This window comes from Macrobrachium rosenbergii, chromosome 27 (assembly GCF_040412425.1).
Source record: "Macrobrachium rosenbergii isolate ZJJX-2024 chromosome 27, ASM4041242v1, whole genome shotgun sequence".
Lineage (NCBI taxonomy): Eukaryota > Metazoa > Arthropoda > Malacostraca > Decapoda > Palaemonidae > Macrobrachium > Macrobrachium rosenbergii.
The window spans coordinates 16,835,597-16,850,430 of NC_089767.1; the positions used below are offsets into that span (position 1 = coordinate 16,835,597).

At 34.6% G+C, this 14,834-nt stretch overlaps 1 protein-coding gene across 1 annotated transcript in view; it reads right to left on the reverse strand.

Annotated features, from left to right (window-relative positions):
- Window positions 1-12,500, reverse strand: part of LOC136853288 (uncharacterized) — a 33,932-nt gene extending 21,432 nt beyond the window's left edge. Inside the window, exons 1-4 of the mRNA XM_067128650.1 lie at window positions 12,234-12,500; window positions 9,319-9,404; window positions 8,934-8,992; window positions 8,101-8,231 (exon numbers count right to left, since the gene is read on the reverse strand). Coding sequence (XP_066984751.1) covers window positions 8,101-8,231; window positions 8,934-8,992; window positions 9,319-9,404; window positions 12,234-12,500 — 543 coding nt within the window. The remainder of the gene's footprint in view (window positions 1-8,100; window positions 8,232-8,933; window positions 8,993-9,318; window positions 9,405-12,233) is intronic.
- Window positions 12,501-14,834: the final 2,334 nt, after the last annotated feature.

The window sequence follows — 14,834 nt, forward strand, 5'->3', positions numbered from 1 at the left end:
TATATATACATATATATAAATATATAACCAGAGAATTAAAGAATGAGGTAAATGCTTGACGAAAGTTTCCTACTGGCGAATACAAATCTAGAAACCATTAGTAACCATATAGCTTTACTGAGAAAGAATATAACATAGCTGAGCCCGAAACCATTCAAAAGAAGTGGAATGAAACACAGCTCTGGAATATCTCTCTAGAACGGAAGCAGTCTTAAACGCAGAACGAGATTTACGTCAAATGTTTTCGTGCACAAGAATTTCTTAACTTTTCAGCAGCCACCTAAAAAAATGTTTGGATGCCGTTGAAATCAAGTTAGAGGGATTTCTTATTCATTTCTTTTGTTTAAAGCAAAATAAAAGCAAAGACTAAAAGTTATCAAAGTTACAAAGAGTCATAATATGTAATTCTACTATATAATATTCTTTTTCCGGAAGACATACGACGAAGTTCAATGGTGTCAATACGGTGAAATATAGACACTGTCAAGTAATAAAAAAAGTTTTCATATCCTTAAAAAAAAGTGTAAAATAACTGAATAAATAAACGGATCTACGCCATAAGATTTCACGAGACTATTTACACGACAAACAACACTAAAACTGGGTAATATGTCGTTTTGATCTAATGTTGAAGGATCGTAACAAATTATGACACAGTCTTCCACACAAACGAAGCAAATCGTGATGCTTGAAAAAGCATATTAGACTAAATAAAGCAATATTTTCGTTGAATTTAAAATTGCCAACAACCGAAGACTAAATAACTGCTGTCAGTGACTCGTTGAAATGGGATTCTTCAGCTTCTTATTTGAAAAGTTTTATGAAAAATGTCCTTGATATCGTCCATGAATTTTAAATGTCCATTTTTTTTATTTGTTACGGCCTTATTTGCATTCTTTTTAATAATTCAGGGATATGTTTATATTATTTTTCTGTAAAAGAAAATTATTGGCAGGCTTTGTCGGTCCGCCCGCACTTTTTCTGTCCGCCCTCGGATCTTAAAAGCTACTGAGGCTAGGGGGCTGCAAATTGGCATGCTGATCATCCACCCTCCAATCATCGAACAAAATCGCAGCCCTCTAGCCTAAGTAGTTTTTATTTCATTTAAGGTTAAAGTTAGCCATAATGGTGCATCTGGCCACGATATAAGAGAGGCCACCACCGGACGGTGGTTAAAGTTTCATGGGGCGCGGCTCATACAGCGTTATACCGAGACCACCGAAAGGTATATCTATTTTTGATGGCCTTGATTATACGCTGTAGCGGCTGTACAGAAAACTCGATTGCGCCGAAGATTTACTTGTTTTATGTATGTAAACTGTAACCAACAAAATATACATTATATATATATATATATATATATATATATATATATATGTATATGTGTGTGTGTGTGTGTGTGTGTATATATATATATATATATGTATATATATATATATATATATATATATATATATATATATATATATATAAATATAAAATCCACAAAGGAAACAGAAACACTGGAGTGCTGCGAGGCCTTTCGACACTACGTCCTTTACTTAGCAGACTGAAGAAATATAAAAGTAAGTTTACAAAGAAAGCTCATATAAATGACAGATGGGGATTATAAAGGAAACATATGTACCTGGAATCCAACACAATTGAAGAATTAGTAGAACTGCCAAAACAGGGTTAAATATTTAAGAGGTTTTTACAAAGGATTAGGATCAACCGTTCAGAAGCAGGGACAGGACAATTAAAAGATTATACAGGGTCGTGACTGACCACCTAAAAAATTTTAGTACAACAAAATAATTCTCTTTTTTGTAAACAATAATAACTTTTTGCAAGATGAACATTTTTAAAAATAAAAAAAAATTATATTAAACATACGGATCCATGGAAAGTATATATCAAGTAACTAACTTGTAATTAAGTCAGTGATTTTATCTTTTAGGTCATTCTTGAACATTTTTCTAATACAGGGGTCCAAATAATACATGCCAGTGCCAAGATTAAAATTACAACTGGAAGTAAGCTGGATAATAGCGGACTCCAATAGATTTCTTGAAGAGAAATCTTTCGATCTGGCAATCACTGAACTTTCAGTCCAATTTATCCTGTGAAAGTTTTCACTTAAATGAATGAATATAGCATTGAATGCTTGTCCAGTTTTGACAGAATACTTATGTTGCTTAATACGTACATCTAAATCTTTGATAGATTGGCCAATATAAAAAGAGGGGCAGTCTAAACATGGAATTTTATATATTGTGTTGTTTATTAACATTCTTTTGAGTTTGTTATTATAAGAAAAAACGAGGTTTACATTAAAAAGTTTTAACAATGATTTTATGTTTTCAAAACCATTAAAATAAGGCAAGCTAAGAATGTTCTTAGGGGCTTCTTTCTTCATGTTACTTTCACTGTAAAAGTTTTTGTGGGCTTTGTTATAACAAAAATCTAGTATATGTGAAGGATAACATAATTCCGTCCCTATTTTTCTTATGTATTCAATTTCTTGATCCAAATACTGGGGACTGGCAATACGCAAGGCTCGTAAAAACATAGAAGAAAAAATTGATATTTTGATGTTAAGGTGATGGCCTGAATAAAAATGGACATAAGTTAAGTTAAGTTGGTTGGTTTTCTATAAATACTGAATTTACATTGAAATGGCTCTTTATGTATTAAAACATCTAAGAAAGGGAGGCAATTGTATTTTTCTAATTCTAACGTAAACTTAATGGATGGTACCTGGTTATTCAAATTAGAGAGTAAATCATTTACATCAATACCAGCAGACAAAACAGCTAAAATATCGTCAACATACCTGTACCACTTTAAAGAAGTATAAATGATATTAGGTATATATCATTTTTCAAAGAATTCCATGTACAAGTTTGAGAAGAGTGGGGATAAAGGGTTGCCCATTGCCATACCAAATATTTGTTGGTAAAATGCTCCATTGACTATAAACTTACAATCATAAATGCACAACCTAGTGAGAGAAATGATATGACTTACAGGTAGCGGTAATTCGTGATGGATTAATTCATTACTAAGATACACTAAAATAGAATCCATAGGGACTTTAGTAAAAAGAGAACAAACATCAACACTAACGAATCTATCAGTGGGGCAAAAAGTGATTTTGTTTAATTTATCAACTAAATCTAGACAATTATATACGTGAGAATCTGAGATAGTTCCAAGTAACGGAGACAAGAGCTTGGTAATATATATCGAAAGTTTATATGATATTGAGCCAACAGTACTGATAATAAGCCGCATAGGATTGTTTTCTTTGTGTGTTTTTACTAATCCGTACAAGTAAGGTAACGAGGGAAATTTTACCGACAACAGACCTATCAGTTCTTTTTTATCTTTAAGGATTTTCTTTCACTGTGCAGTTGAAACTTTTTATGACTTGATCAAGGGGATTTTTTTTTAGTTTTTTGTATGTCGTATCATCATCCAGTAGGGCTTGTATACGTGATGTGTAGTCAACTTTATCTAAAATTACAATGCTATTCGATTTATCAGCTTTTGTGATGTGGAGTGTGTTGTCTTTTTTCAGGTCGGTCAAGCTTTTCTTATAGCGAGCAGGGAAATTACTTTCATGCCTAACATTCGCAGCTCCATAAATGATACCTTTAACTATATCAATATGATTTTGAGGAATATCACAATGTTTTTCAAATATACATAGGGACGACGCAATCGTTAAAGCAGAGGGTCTGTTAGATACAAAGAAGGATAAACCATATCCGAGCGCACTCACATTTTCACTTATTTGTTTACTTGATAAATTTATAGCACAATCATTACGTGCACTATTAGTCCAGTCACTGCTATCAATAAGATTTTTGTTTTGTTTTGTTTTCTCTAGGGCTATTTTTTATTAACATTCTTTTGAGTGTGTTATTATAAGGAAAAACGAGGTTTACATTAAAAAGTTTTAACAATGATTTTATGTTTTCAAACCCACTAAAATAAGGCAAGCTAAGAATATTCTTAGGGGTTTCTTTCTTCATGTTACGTTCACTGTAAAACTTTTTGTGGGCTTTGTTATAACAAATATCTAGTATATGTGAAGGATAACATAATTCCGCCCCTATTTTTCTTATGTATTCAGTTTCTTGATCCAAATACTGGGGACTGACAATACGCAAGGCTCGTAAAAACATAGAGGAAAAAATTGATATTTTGGTGTTAAGGTGATGACTTGAATAAAAATGGACATAAGTTAAGTTGTTGGTTGGTTTCCTATAAATACTGAATTTACATTGAAATGGTTCTCTATGTATTAAAACATCTAAGAAAGGGAGGCAATTGTATTTTTCTAATTGTAACGTAAACTTAATGGATGGTGCCTGGTTATTCAAATTAGAGAGTAAATCATTTACATCAATACCAGCAGGCAAAACAGCTAAAATATCGTCAACATACCTATACCACTTTAAAGAAGTATAAATGATATTAAGTATATATCGTTTTCCAAAGAATTCCATGTACAAGTTTGAGAGGAGTGGGGATAAAGGGTTGCCCATTGCTATACCAAATAATAATAACACACTCAAAAGAATGTTAATAAAAAATAGCCCTAAAGAAAACAACAACATAATATATAAAATTCCATGTTTGGACTGCCCCTCTTTTTATATTGGCCAATCTATCAAAGATTTAGATGTACGTATTAAGCAACATAAGTATTCAGTCAAAACTGGACAAGCATCCAATGCTATATTCAATCATTTAAGTGAAAACTCTCACAGGATAAATTGGACTGAAAGTTCAGTGATTGCCACATCGAAAGATTTCTCTTCAAGAAATCTATTGGAGTCCGCTATTATCCAGCTTACTTCCAGTTGTAATTTTAATCTTGGCCCTGGCATGTATTATTTGGACCCCTGTATTATAAAAATATTCAAGAATGACCTAAAAGATAAAATCACTGACTTAATTACAAGTTAGTTACTTGATATATATTTTCTATGTATCCGTATGTTTAAGATAATTTTTTATTTGTAAAAATGTTCATCTTGCAAAAAGTTATTATTGTTTATAAAAAAGAGAATTATTGTTGTACTTTAATTTTTTAGGTGGTCAGTCACGACCCTGTATAATCTTTTAATTGTCCTGTCCCTGCTTCTGAACGGTTGATCCTAATCCTTTGTAAAACCTCTTATATATTTAACCCTGTTTTGGCAGTTCTACTAATTCTTCAATTGTGTTGGATTCCAGGTACATATGTTTCCTTTATAATCCCCATCTGTCATTTATATGAGCTTTCTTTGTAAACTTACTTTTATATTTCTTCAGTCTGCTAAGTAAAGGACGTAGTGTCGAAAGGCCTCGCAGCACTCCAGTGTTTCCGCTTCCTTCATTCATTTTATCTTTAATTATATATTCATCACGTTCCATATTTTCGTGATTCAGTTATACATATATATATATATATATATATATATATATATATATATATATATATATATATAAAGTATAAAGTTTATGCACTTCAAACAGTGTAAGCGTCATAGAATGAAAAAGAATCAGTTGGGTAATATGAACTTGAAGCCTTATGAAAAATTTTCCAACGGCAGATACAGTGGCTAAAAACCACTAATAATATTCTTCCACCAATCAGATAACCTTACTGAGGAGGCATATCACCAAAAAAAAAAAAAAAACTCCAACTGAAACCGAAATAATCCAAAAGAATTGGATGAAACACAACACTGGAATACGTTTTTAGTAGGCAAGAAGAAATGAACGCAGAACGATTATATTTGTACACCAGAGTTGCTCAACTTTGTAAATTCACTGATGCCGTAGAAATCAAGTTTTGTAGGAGTTCGTATTCTCTGCCACTGCTTAAAACAAAATAAGGCCAAGGATGAATATGTAAATGTGCTCTGAAATATTCACTTTCTGGAATTCCTACGACTAAGTTCAGGGGTGTGAATAAGGCGAGATACAGACACTGTCAAGTAACAAAAAAAGTGTTCATGTTCTTAAAAATGTGTAAGACAACCGAATAATAAGTAGATCTACGCTATATGATTTCACGAGACTATTTACACGACACAGAACAACATTAAAACTGGGTGATGTGTCATTTTGATCTAATGTTGAAGGATCGTAACAAATTATGAAAAAGTCTTCCACATAGACGAAGTAAATGCGATGCTTGAAAAAGCATATGGAACTAAATAAAGCAATATTTTCGTTGAATTTAAAACTTGCTAACAACCGAAGGCTAAAGAACTGCTGTCGATGACTCGTTCAAATGGGATTCTTCAGTTTCTTATTCGAAAAGTTTTAAAATAAATGCCGTGTGATATCGGCCATAAATTCTTAAATGTTAATTTTTTCGTTATTTGTTTCGGACTTTTTGCATTCTTCTGAATTATTCAGTCTTATTTTTATCCATAAATTGCGGAATATTTTACGTATGCAAACCAAACAAATATATATATATATATATATATATATATATATATATATATATATATATATATATATATATATATATATATATATATATATATATATATATATATATATATATATATATATATATATATATATATATATATATATATATATATATGTTGTGAATTCCTATATATATACATCATGAAGGAAGTAATAGGGAAAGGCATCCTCATCCTTCAACAGTTTATTTTCAATGCCGACGTATCGCGACGAATTCCAAGTCGCATTTTCACGGCTATAAAATATAATTTGCTAACATTAATAACTCAAATAAATTCATGGTGATATGCAATGGCAACAGCTCTTAATGAGGTAAAAACATTTAAAACTAAACAACACATTAATCTGAGTTATTAATGTTTGCAAATTATACTATTTTATAGCCTTGAAAATGCGACTTGGAATTCGTCGCTAAACGTCGGCATTGAAAATAAACTGTTAAAGGATGAGGATGCCTTTCCCTATTACTTCCTTCGTGATGTATACTTCAAGCCTCAGCTCCGGCCTAAGCTTATGTGTATAAATACATATATATACATACATATATATATATATATATATATATATATATATATATATATATATGTATATATATATATATATATGTGTGTATATATATATATATATATATATATATATATATATATATATATATATATATATTTATAAAGCAGTTAACAATCAAAGTAAAAAAAACCTATTTTTTTGTAACACCAAAGTCATTCTTGCTAGATCAGAAAACTTCAAGCATAAGATACCAGTTGGCATTTTGCTATTCAAAGGTTTCAGTAAGGAAAGTTCGTTATGCTGTTACTTATATTTGCAGGTAAGCCAAATTCCAAAAGGAAAATAATCGAAAGAAACCGGAATTCTTATCTCAAAACTTTAACTGCAGGATCCGTAAAATCCTTTTGACTGGAAAAGAGAATGAAATTTAGCTCTCACTTCCATAATTAATGGGATATTTTGCTCCAGTGCTGTTTTAGCAGCCTAAATTCCATCAATTAAATATAAATCAATTACTGGAATACTGATAGCACCCTTCTTTATGGAAACTCTTAGTCAGTTTTATTCATTTTCATATATTCTCAAAGTGCACTGTTGATTAGGTGACAAATTTTTTATTATGGATCTTCTATACTTTTTCCGTAAGTTTGCCTTTACTTCTCTATGACAGTTCCTCATTGGACGGGTGGGTACTCTGCTGGCCCCGCGTTCGATTCTCCGACCGGCCAATGAAGAATTAGAAGAATTTATTTTCGGTGATAGAAATTCATTTCTTGCTATAATGTGTTTCGGATTCCACAACAAGCTGCAGGTCCCGTTGCTAGGTAACCAATTGGTTCTTAGCCACGTAAAATAAATCTAATCCTTCTGGCCAGCCCTGGGAGAGCTGTTAATCAAATCAGTGGTCTGGTTAAACTAAGGTATACTTAACTTAACTTCTCTATGACACAACATCTATTTTTTCTTTAAAACCTAGTTCATTTTTTCCACGAGCTAAATACCAATATTCTACACCCTCTATTGGAGGCAGATGATCCTCATCTGCATATTTAATGAGCAATGGCCAGGGTTGCGCTGAAAAGAGGAACTATCAACTTTAAAGGGCCTTACCTTCTGTATTGTCATATAATGCGAAGAGTCATCAGTAATGAAGATCACGGAACATCCAGGGGCCAAAGTCACTCGTAATATATCTTCGATTGCTTCTCGGGCTACAGATAACGTGTCAGGTGTCCTTAATACTGGAAGATTTCGTAAAAAAAAAAATTGCTTTGACTCTATGCGAGTACTCAAATTTGAATAGTTTACATGTATCGAAATTGCTTTTTGGTTTCTGCTTATGCATGAGTAATATGATTTAAATATGCGTCATGTGCATACGCTTGACAAGTATTTTATGTGCATACAGTACATATAATCATGTATAATTAGGCAAGCTACAATGTCACTACTCTTTCCGTAAAGTTCAAAAGCATTTTCTTGAGTTCAATATTGTTGGAGTATCTATTTGCCACCCACTTTGTTTTTTCGCTTGATAAGAAATGGCTCTTTTAATATATATTATTTATTATATAGTTCAGACTAATATATAAGTTTAAACTAATTAAGAAAATAATCTCAGATTCAGCTTCATTTCTTAAAATAACAGAAAGCGGATGAAAGAGTCTAGAAAAATACAAAATAAATAACAGAACTTCTCAATTTAGATGCTCAAAACAAGGAACTTACTTTTGTGGGAGTAACATTACATGACCCTTGATTGTGCTACATATGAATGTCGGGAAGAAGCATTAGGGTGGATGGAATCAAGTAATGAAAGGACACGAAAACGAATAATCAAAGAGTAAGTGAAGATTATTCAGAGCATTTTGAGTTATTTAATTTTATCAAGCCTAATGGGTGTCTCTTGAACTTTTTTTTAACTGTAGTCTTCAATGACGCACCAGTAACAAGGGACTCCGAAGGTGGAATACCTATGAATATTGAGGTTCCCTCGTCGTTTCTACCAAACAGAAAGGTCAATTTGAAACATAAATGCCCTTTTTCTCGCCACACTTCTTTATGTCTTTACCTATATACCCACGTTCGATTCTCCGACCGGCCAATGAAGAATTAGAAGAATTTATTTCTGGTGATAGAAATTCATTTCTCGCTTTAATGTGGTTTGGATTCCACAATAAGCTGTAGGTCCCGTTGCTAGGTAACCAATTGGTTCTTAGCCACTTGAAATAAGTCTAATCCTTCGGGCCAGCCCTAGGAGAGCCGTTAATCAGCTCAGTGGTCTGGTTAAACTAATGTATACTTTTACCTATATGCCACTTTACTTACTTGGAAGCCGGTGACTGATGCCCAGGGCGCCGAAGATCATGGCGACCAGCCCGAGGGAAGTTTGAGCATTCATCACTTCTGATGACCTGAAATTTGCGAAACGTACAAATATTTTAGTTGGGTGATATCTTTCTTAATCATCTTATCTAAGGTTAATTAGAAGATATGTTGATTAAACTTATCAAAATTTTTATAATACACTGCATATTGATATTGATAATATTGATGATACACTGCACAATTAGGTTGATATATTCAGTATTAAAATTTATTGTGATTAGAAAAATTAAGCATTAGTTATAAAAGCCATTTAAACATCTTTGTTTGAATGGCATTTTCTGTAAAAGCAAACTATTAAGATGGCTTTTTCTGTCCGCCTTAAGATCTTAAAAACTACTGAGGCTAGAGGGCTGCAAATTGGTCTGTTGATCATCCACCCTGCAGTCATCAAACATACCAAATTGCAGTCCTCTAGCCTCAGTAGTTTTTATTTGATTAAAGGTCAAGTTAGTCATGATCGTACGTCTGGCACCGCTATAGGTTCAGACAATACAGGCCACCACCGGGCCGTGGCTGAAAGTTTCATGGGCTGCGGCTGAGAGTTTCATATAGCATTATACGCTGTACAGAAAACTCGATTGCCCGAAGAAACTTCGTCGCACTTTAACTTGTTCTTTCTTTGGCTTGAGAAATTGTTTTGCTTTCCCACTCTCTCTCTCTCTCTCTCTCTCTCTCTCTCTCTCTCTCTCTCTCTCTCTCTCTCTCTCTCAGTAATACCAAACTCTTCAGTATTTTGCTTTCTTCATTAAGAACTATTCATTTCCCTTTTGCGATGGTTTATATATATATCTATTGTTCAATTAAGACTTGTATCCCTTCCGTAAAGTTCTCGGCAAAAATTCAAATTAGGGAAGTGAGTGGCTACACTTAAATGTTCTTATATATAAATCTTCTCTATCTTGGCTTAAGTGTTTTAATCAGCCGAAGACGGGAGAAGCTGCTACAAAAGCAAAGTTGTATTTGGATGTTAAGAACAGTGTCAGAGGTAAAATTATCAAGATTTATTTAAAGAATAAATTGAAACACAACGAATGATAAAGTCATAATGAACATATAGAACAGACTTCTTTAAAGAATAAAGCAAAACATAAATAATAAAGCCATGATGCGCGTATAAAAAATAAGGATAATGTTGTGAACAAATAAATAAAAACAGAGAATTAATGATAATATCAAATCTTCAACGAACAACCACAAAAAGGGAGGTATTCCATTGTAGATCTGTTTCTAAGTAAAAAAAAATAGTCAAAATACAAGTAACAAACAGATTCTATTCAAAATACAAGTAACAAACAGATTCTATATACGTACGATGCTGAGAAAGAAGTTCCTGCACTAAGTTACCTTCGTATCAGCAGGAGGCCCCGAATAAGACTGACTAGTGACTCCCGAGAAATGTCTTTCATAAGTTAGGTCACTCCTAACGTATGGGCTAGTTGGTGACGTCATACTCTCCCATTGATTACCTAAGAAGTGCGATAGCAAAATGATGTACCCTTTAATTTTGTGTCAAGACGTTTGCATGTTGGAAGTAACAAGAGTCATGCACGCAAACTTTAATATTAAGTACTGTATCCATGAATCCCACCGCTGCCAGGATGGTTTCGGGTAAATATCCAAGATATTAACTAAGTGTATTTGATTTTCTGAATAATTGTTTGTCCTTACAAGGAAAACTTAGCCAAGTACCTATACACACACGCACGTACATACAGTACATACATTTTTATGTATATACAGTATATACATACACACACACACACACACACACACACACACACATATATATATATATATATATATATATATATATATATATATATATATATATATATATATATATATATATATATATGGTGAAACACGAGTCTATGCAAATATTTTGGGAAATGAAGAATGTGTCATTCTGAGAGGAAAATGTTCTATAAAGATACGCATTTTACGGCTTCGTCTGTCTGTGAGGTGAATTTTTAATGCAACCGTTTATCATTAACGCTACTCTCTGGCAAGTTAAATGATTTTAAAGGACGTCGGAATAGTCTGGGAAGGGTTGATTAAGAGCATTAGGCAACTGGATTGCTAGTCTTTTAATTATGATTTTTTTCTTGCAGGTTATTGAAAAATGTAACATTACAACCCCTTCAATTAGTAATCACCTGTGAGCAGACTTCTTGTAATCTAATTTCAATGATTAGCCTCAAGTATCAAGAGGGTAGGATGAGTGTTGCTTGGCAACATTTATAAGTGATTGATGAATTCTATCCAGCACCCTGTCCCGCCGTCTCGTCATGGAATTGCTGACAGAGTGATAGTGACAGTAGTTATGATGACTAGGGAATGCTGCTGGGGAGGATACTGCACTTTGAATAATGTCAGCTTTTTTACCTCTTCCAATTACTGTATGAATAGGCTATCTCTGACAAGAATGAAAGAAGAAAGGGAAATATCAGTAATTCTCCCATTCTTTTTCATCTGACAGAGACTCAAGCTTTTTCACTGGTGCGTTTTTTCCTTTGACGGTGTGTGGTGAACACTTTTGATGGAGAAGGAGAGATTTTTGATTATACATTTTAAATCTTCGATTGGTATGTAATGAATAGGCCTATCAGTGATGGAGGGAAGATTCCATCAGGCTTGTTTTCTTTTCTTTATAAGAATCCAGTGAATACTAATTATGGAGAGGGGAAAAGGTTTCAATGATGCATGCATTTTTCCCCTTTGTTCTGTATCTAAAGACTACATTTGATCTGCAGGTATTTTATTCACATCTGCCTAATCGCCGATTTCCTTGTTTTTCCAGCCCTAGGAGAGCTGTTAATCAGCTCAGTGGTCTGGTAAAACTAAGGTATACTTACTTTTTTGTAAGAGTGGAGTACACAACCCTGTAATCTAGAAATTGAACTGTTGCAAAACCCATAAACAAGCATCATATCTGCATGTTCCACATTACTAGAACGGCAAGGCATTGTCTGCAGTCTCTTGCTCTCGAGATGAATCAGGAATTTGACATTGTAACCCGGACACTCACTTATCTTGGTGGAAAAGCAAGACTGTTCAGAGTAACAAGTGAACTGAGCAGCTCCATCCCTCTCCCCATATCCCTGACTACTCCGAGATCCCATGCACCATCTTACTTGCCTGATAGCAATGATAGATAAATGGTTGTTTTAAAAATTCACCTCACCAACAAACGAAGCCTTAAAATGCATATCTACATAGGACGTTTTCTGCTCAGAGTGAATTTCCTTTCATTTCCCAAAATATTTGCACACACACACACACACACACACACACACACACACACACACACATATATATATATATATATATATATATTATGTGTGTATGTGTATATAGATTTTTTATCACACTAGCATGATGTGTTTATATTCACAAACATAAGCTACAATATCTTTTAATATCCAGTTCACTCTGTATGTATGCATATATATATATATATATATATATATATATATATATATATATATATATATATATATATATATATATATGTTATGCACCCTTTCTTTCCTTTAGAGGGGTGGTGTCATAAGTGTTAGCCTCCCGGTTCTCATTAGGTTTTCTGGGATGAAGTTGCCGACCCCATGCTCTTTCTTTAGACTCTCAGCTAATGTTGGTACCTATTTTGAATGCAGAATATCAAGCAAAATCATTTCAGTCAGTGTAATGTGGTTTAGGTATAATGACGATGTATGTATCTGGTCAGGGAACGAAAATGGAAATACTCTCTTTGATAAGTTACGGCGACTCTGAGGAGAACCCTTCCAGCAAGGGTGTCACTAATGGTTAGTCTTCCTTAAGGCACGTTGGACCTCAGACTTGTGATTAGGCCCTCCTCAGACCTGGTTCCTGGCCTGTCAGGAGACCTGTTTCCCTCCTAGGAAGCAGCCTCTGAAGAGAACCTTCTCAGTAAGGCTGCCCTTTAGGGTTAATCTTCCCACGGGCACCTTGGACCCTCAACATTGTGGTTAGGCCCTCCTCATACCCGCTTCCCTGGCCTGGCAGGAAACCTGCCTCCTTCCTAGGAAGCAGCCTCTGGGGAGAACCATCCCAGTAAAGCTGCCCTTAAGGGTTGGTCTTCCCTTGGGAGCATTGGGCCCTAAGCCTTGAAGTTAGGTACTCCTCAGACTAGCTTTCCTGGCCAGGCAGGAGATCTGCTGCCCTCCTAGGAAGTAGCCTCTGAGAAGAACCCTCCCAGTAAGGCTGCCCTTTAGGGTTAGCCTTCTCTCAGGCACCTTAGGCCCTCAGCCTTGAGGTTAGGCCCTCCTCAGGCCTGGCAGGAGACCTGCCTCCTTCCTAGGAAGCAGCCTCTTAGGAGAACCCTCCTAGTAAGGCTGCCCTTTAGGGTTAGCCTCCCCTCGGGCACCTTAGTCCCTCAGCCTTGTGGTTAAGCCCTCCTCATACCCCCTTCCCTGGCCTGGCAGGATACTTGCTCTCCTCCTAGGAAGCAGTCTCTGAGGAGAACCCTCCCAGTAACGCTGCCCTTAAAGGTTGGCCTTCCCTCAGAAGCATTGGGCTCTAAGCCTTGATGGTTAGGCCCTCCTCAGGCTAGCTTTCCTGGCCCGGCAGGAGACCTGCTTCCCTCCTAGGAAGCAGCCTCTGAGGAGAACCCTCCCAGTAAGGCTGCCCTTAAGGTTGGCCTTCCCTTTGGCGCCTTGGGCCCTCAGCCTTGTGGGTAAGCCCTCCTCAGGCCCGATTCCCTGGCCTGGCAGGAGACCTGCCTCCCTCCTGGGAAGCAACCTCTGAGGAGAACCCTCCCAGTAGGACTGCCATTAAGGGTTGGCCTTCCCTCAGGTGCCTTAGGTCCTCAGTCTTGTGGTTAGGCCGTCCTCAGGCCCAAGAGAGAGAGAGAGAGAGAGAGAGAGAGAGAGAGAGAGAGAGAGAGCTTTTCCTCTGTAATAGTAGTTTTATGTGACTTAGGCTCATTCACTTGACCTACAATTATTCTTATTTTCGTGGGTGCTTTTGTGCCCCATTTGTAATAAAGTAAAATATCAGGCACTATCATTTCGATAATATCGTTTTGGTATAATGCTATGCTTTTTTCCTAATGAAAGTAGTAAGGTCATATGAACTGGTTAGTAAATCTTTAGAAAGGAGGAACCTGGATAAGAAGAATTGCTAATATATATATATATATATATATAATATATATATATATATATATATATATTATATATATATATATAATATATATATATATATATATATATATATATATATATATATATATATATATATATATATATATATACATATACATATGTATATATCAATAAATATGCATATATATATATATATATATATATATATATATATATATATATGTGTGTGTGTGTGTATGTGTGTGTGTGTTAATAAGTACAAATGCACATGTGCATGGTCATGCAGAAGCACAGTCACATGTATGTGTTTGGGACACTGTTGAGAATAAT